General features: G+C 41.8%; 2 protein-coding genes across 4 annotated transcripts in view; both read right to left on the bottom strand.

Annotated features, from left to right (window-relative positions):
* Nucleotides 1-5,097, bottom strand: part of LOC117754516 (hemicentin-2-like) — a 541,775-nt gene that overhangs the window by 129,526 nt on the left and 407,152 nt on the right. The gene's annotated exons all lie outside the window — the stretch shown is intronic.
* ccdc130 (coiled-coil domain containing 130) lies at nucleotides 1,103-5,051 on the bottom strand. Of its 3 annotated transcripts, none has more exons than XM_034577800.1 (11): nucleotides 4,994-5,051; nucleotides 4,143-4,189; nucleotides 3,978-4,031; nucleotides 3,802-3,884; nucleotides 3,314-3,369; nucleotides 3,170-3,230; nucleotides 2,880-3,022; nucleotides 2,573-2,745; nucleotides 2,257-2,395; nucleotides 1,518-1,829; nucleotides 1,246-1,469 (listed from the first exon to the last, which is right to left on the bottom strand). In XM_034577800.1, exons 2-11 carry the CDS (start codon nucleotides 4,143-4,145, stop codon nucleotides 1,342-1,344), a joined length of 1,152 nt encoding a protein of 383 aa, XP_034433691.1. In that variant the 5' UTR covers nucleotides 4,146-4,189; nucleotides 4,994-5,051; the 3' UTR covers nucleotides 1,246-1,341. The 3 variants fall into 3 exon arrangements, with proteins under 3 accessions (XP_034433521.1, XP_034433691.1, XP_034433608.1); XM_034577717.1 differs by having other exon boundaries at nucleotides 1,246-1,475; nucleotides 1,524-1,829; XM_034577630.1 differs by having other exon boundaries at nucleotides 1,103-1,829.

Below are 5,097 nucleotides of genomic sequence, written 5' to 3'. Positions count from 1 at the left end.
AGAGACGCTCTGCTACTAAAGTAGAGACCCCCTCTCTCACACACACACACACACACACACACACACACACACAGAGCTGTGAGGACAGGGGGTCAAAGGGTCGGTGGCAAAAAGTTGAATTTCACAGATAAATCCCTGCCGACAGACTGAATATTGACTCATGGAGCTTTCTTTCTCTCTTATGTGACTTTAAGCCGCAGCACCCACTGTTGAAAACTAAAAATTACATTAAATTGCACATTTTGAAAAGAACAGCCTCATGTGTAGATATGTGTAATTATTCCACTTGCGCTGCTACTTCCTTGTCGTGTTGGGTCAATTGTAATTTTCCTCTACGGGGGATCAATCTTATCGTTGAGGCATTTTTAACTCACATCTGTGTCTCTGCTAAAAGACAAATACATAACTGTATTTTCATCCTCTATCAAATTATATATGTGAAAGTCCCCACACTTTAAAACTCTCAGCCCACTGAGCTCAGACACTCTGTCGCTCTAGCTTCCTTTGAATCTCGACTTCAGACCTTTTCTCTTTATGAAATCTTTTGGCAGTGTTTGATGTGCACCCCCCTCCTTCTGCTGATCAGTCTCCTCAGGATCCTCTTTTGAAACTCTTTGAAAAATGCATTTCTCTAAAATGGCTTTGAACTTTTGTTCACAGGAATACCAAGGAGATGAATGGACATTTGTTTGTGGTGCTGAAGATAGAGAATCCTACAAATATATCTGAGATAAGATATTGAACTGAAATCATTACTCAAACATGATCCAGAAAAACGGATTTTCTGATAGAATGATTTCTGAAAGACAATAACAAGGTTTCACAGATTTGATCAAATAGATATTTTAAGCAGATTTTGGGTAACATGGGTCAGATAAAACCGTGGTTCTAAAATGTGGGTCCGTAAAAGCTTTCCAGATTCATCCATTAAGATTATAGTGATATATGAGTATTCTGTTCTGACATAGTGAAAATATAAGAAACTAGTACATGTATAATATCTTTCTAATTTCTCTGGTGTCATTCTGTCGTAAACAATTAAGTAGAAGTGTAAACTAATAGTCAAATTATTCCGAGGGACATACATGAGAGGAACCCTGGAATATTTCTCATCATGTTTTAATTGAGAATCTCTGCAATAAAACACCTTAAACATTTCGAAGAAACTTAAATGTCACACGACACTTGTACATTTTGAAAACCTTTTATGCTTTAAAAGACATTTTGATTCCAGATGTTTCGTACAACCAGACTGACGAGTGAAAGTGAAAATATAAATTATATCAAAATAACACGATGTGGCCTCCATTGTCCTGTTGAACACTTCAGTGAGGAGCAGCCTCATTGTCCAGGGTCTGAATCTGAATCGCTGTAGTCGGCCACCAGGGATGTGACTGGTCCTCTGCTTCTGTCCTTCTCTTTCTCAAAGTCCTCTGCGTTCATCAGTCCTCCATCCACTTCCTCTGTGGTTTTAACTCTGTCGTTCGTCTCTGCTGCTTCCTGACCCGCTCGTGTGGGTCTAACAACTGACTCTGGGTGCTCACATTTTGTCTGAGCAACCTCACCAACACATGTGTCGACTTCAGGGTCTGACTTCCTGCGGGTGACGGTGGCACGGGGTTCGGTTTTGATGCTATTTCCTCCTGGCCGTTTTATGATCAGCTGGGTGGGGGAGGAGCTGAGGGCTTTGGCCACCTTTGCTTCTCTCCCCTGCAGGACCAGCTTTTGGATCAGACTGCCTGAAGCCGTCCCTGGTGTGGCTGTGGTGGAGTTGAACCATGAACGGGAGGAGATCTCTTTCCGCTTGCTGTGCTTCTTGTCCTCATAGGCTGATAGGGGACAGAAAAGAGTTCCATTAAATAGAATTCAAGGTTTGCTCTGTGAAATTGCATGTGGTAAACTAGGCCATGGGACAACGAGGAGTTTGATCTGATTCTTTGTGCTGATTGAGGATGTCTTTCTGTTTACATGAAGTTAATCTACTGTGTATTGTAACGTTTTCATCCCATTCTATTTGTTTGTTTGATAGTCGGCAGGATTACGCGGAAATTACTGTACGAATTACCACGAAACTTGGTGAAGACTAATTCATGGACCTTGATGGAAAAAAGCCATATTTAAAGGACTGATATCTGCGAGTGTGTGACATTTGGTGTGAGTTGAATTTAGGGATTCATGGGGTGTGGACATTTTCCCACCGGGCAATAAGAGAATAAGTCCCAAGACGCTTGTTCAACCAAAGTGTGTGTTGCTTACAGTCGGGGGCCTGGTAGGTGAGTAGAGCAGCCAGTTTCTTGTCCTCCTCCTTCTCTGGCAGCAGTGGGATGGACAGGTTTGTCCTCATCCTCACAGCATTGTCCTTCTCCTCCTGCTCGGCCAGAACTCTCTTCTGGGTCTGCAACAATGTTCAAAGCAGAGACATGAGTTAAGTGACATAACTGGCAGAACATCGGTATTTCAAGTCCTGCTATGACTCATTTTATGGTTGTTAATTGGACAGAAAATGAGTTGAACTCTTTGCATGAACTTCTCCATATGTTCACAGGAATAACGTTAGAAGTAAATATCTTACTCTGAACTTCGTGCGAAGAGTGCTGTTGAGCTGGAAGTCGTCCCTCCAGCCAGACTGGTGGTCCTGGATCTCAGACAGGGAGGGCAGAGCCTTTTTCAGCTTCTCTTTGTCTTTTCCACCATGATCCAGCTTGAACATAGCATCTGTCTCCAGCTTCTCCTTCTCTGCTCGCTCTGCACAGTGAGACAGGAGAGAGAGTAGATGAGGGGCAGAGAACGAGCAGAGGAAAGAAAAGCAGGAAGGCTGTGTCCTTGTGAAAGACAGTGTCATCCCTCAAAAGAAAAGTCTTAAAATCTGCAGCCCTGACCTGTGGTGAGGATCTGCTCATTTTCTGCCATGTCCCAGCGCTCCTCTTTCCTGTTTGCTCCGCTCATTATCAGGTAGTCGCAGGTCGCCGGGTCAGTCTGCATCTCAATGTAGTTGACACACAGGTGGCACTTCATCCTGAACCTGGTTTTGTAAACATCAAAAGTTGTTCAGTCCCTTTGTCAGAGAGGTTTATTATGATTTTCTGATGTTTAACGAGGTTCTGTCAACTGGAGAATAACTGGAGCATAACACAGGATTCAGCAGCCGACCCAGTCTGTCTGTGGTTACCTGTAGATTGGCGTGGTGTAGTAGTTCCCCACTTTCTTCTTCTCTGCATTGTAACGGACCCCTGTACCAACACAACATCAGGGTTATGGATATGAAGACAGCTGGTGATACTAAGCCGCACAAAATGTTTGTCTCCACACTTACCCATGCCAATGTGATTCTTGCAGCCTTCACACCAGATGTTGTAGGGCATCTCAAACCTAAAAGTACACAGTTGGGTTTGGTATAGACGACAACTCTGATAAAGATTCAAAGTGAATTTACCTCCTGTCATTATCTTTTGCAGTCTGACATTATGTGCTTAATAATACATCAAACTAATGATGGAGATTAATTGAAGTTTCTTCTCCTCATGTTTATTGAAATAAAAGAAATACACACTTATATTCATCAGTCGACTCTAAATTCGCTTTTATCATCAACATAGATATTTATGGTTCTAAAGAATCACCTGAAGGTTCAATTGCACAGTAGATCTTGTACCAGTAAATTACTTCTTTAAATAAGTCCTCTGAAGATGTTAAACACTAACAAACCTGATAACAAATATCTGTTAACACGTATATATGTTGTATATGTACATCTACGTGTGCATGTGACAACACTTTACCTGTATATACGCGTGTACTAACCTGATGATGAGAATGCCCTGAGACAGCTTCCTGGCCCTCTCCCTGAGAGCATGGGTTTTATGGTAGCCGTTGAGTGATCCATGCTAAAGTCAAAGAATGGTGGACAATCAGTATCTACACACAAAGTTAAATTAAAGACACAGACACACACTGTGTTACTGTATGATCATGCACACCTTGGCCGGGTCAAAATCTGGAGGGTAGTATTTGTTGGTTCCTTTTCTCTCACCCTTTCAAAAGACAAGACAGAAAAACAGCAGAGCATTAGAAGTTGAGTATTTAATCATTAATCCTTGTGATTCATTATATCTCTCCAGAAGCACGTGGAGATCGTGGCTCACCATGGTGACGCCTGCGTGTCCGCACCCCAAGAGAAGGATTCACGTTTCTGTCGGCAGATAGAAAGAAGTCGAGTCACTGACCACATACTGTCACATTTCAGAATCAGAGGCAAACATAATTGTTTGATCTCCAGGAGTAAATTAGGTTTCACTGCAGTCGCTCCAGCCAAGAACTGAAATATATACAGACAAAGACAAGACTCATATAGTTAGTCTTAGTCTCATGCACAACTGTGTATAGCTTCAGTTATATATCTTTAAATCTGTATTTATATTTGGCTTCAATACTTTGCCTCGGTTACTTGTGTCTTTCAATCACCTTATACTTCAAATATTGTACTGTCAATATCTGTCTGTCTATCTATTTATCTGCCTATCTACCTGTCTGTCTGTCTGTCTATCTATCTATCTACCTGTCTGTCTATCTATTTATCTGCCTATCTACCTGTCTGTCTGTCTATTTATCTACCTGTCTGTCTACCTGTCTGTCTGTCTACTCACAACAACAACGTTAGTTCTCTGTAGCTAACGAACACTAAGTTGAACTCTCTCACATCTGACGGGTGAGTAAAGTGTTAATTGATTTTAAGCGCTGACATAGTTTCACGTTTTCTTTAACAAATTCAAATCGTCAGATTTCTTTCGCAGAGTTTGTCGTGAGTTGCATCGTAGCTAGCATAGCGAGCTAACATTAGCAGGAGCTAGCTTGCGCTGTAACGTTAGCCTCCTCCTCGTGCGTGTGAATGCGACACGACACAACAACTGGACATACGAACTGTTAATTCAATTCAAATACGCGACTGTCAATTTTATTTTTTTAAGTAAAAAAAATTAGCAAACAAAATTCTTACAAATTCTCCTGAAGCTGCACAAACTGCTAACAACCACACGCAAGGGCCGATGGGTAATAAAACGTCATATTTACGTTCCGGAAGTCGGGTGAAGTTGTAGCAGG

The sequence above is a fragment of the Hippoglossus hippoglossus genome, chromosome 1, assembly GCF_009819705.1.
Source record: "Hippoglossus hippoglossus isolate fHipHip1 chromosome 1, fHipHip1.pri, whole genome shotgun sequence".
Taxonomy (NCBI): Eukaryota; Metazoa; Chordata; class Actinopteri; order Pleuronectiformes; family Pleuronectidae; genus Hippoglossus; species Hippoglossus hippoglossus.
Note: the sequence above shows the minus strand (reverse complement) of the source record. Positions and strands in the feature narration are given on the sequence as shown.

Coding starts and splice junctions, on each gene's coding strand:
- ccdc130 (XM_034577630.1), bottom strand. Junction 3,231..3,313: donor CAAGAATCACATTGGCATGG/GTAAGTGTGGAG, acceptor GTGTTGGTACAG/GGGTCCGTTACAATGCAGAG. Junction 1,830..2,256: donor CACCTACCAGGCCCCCGACT/GTAAGCAACACA, acceptor GTCCCCTATCAG/CCTATGAGGACAAGAAGCAC.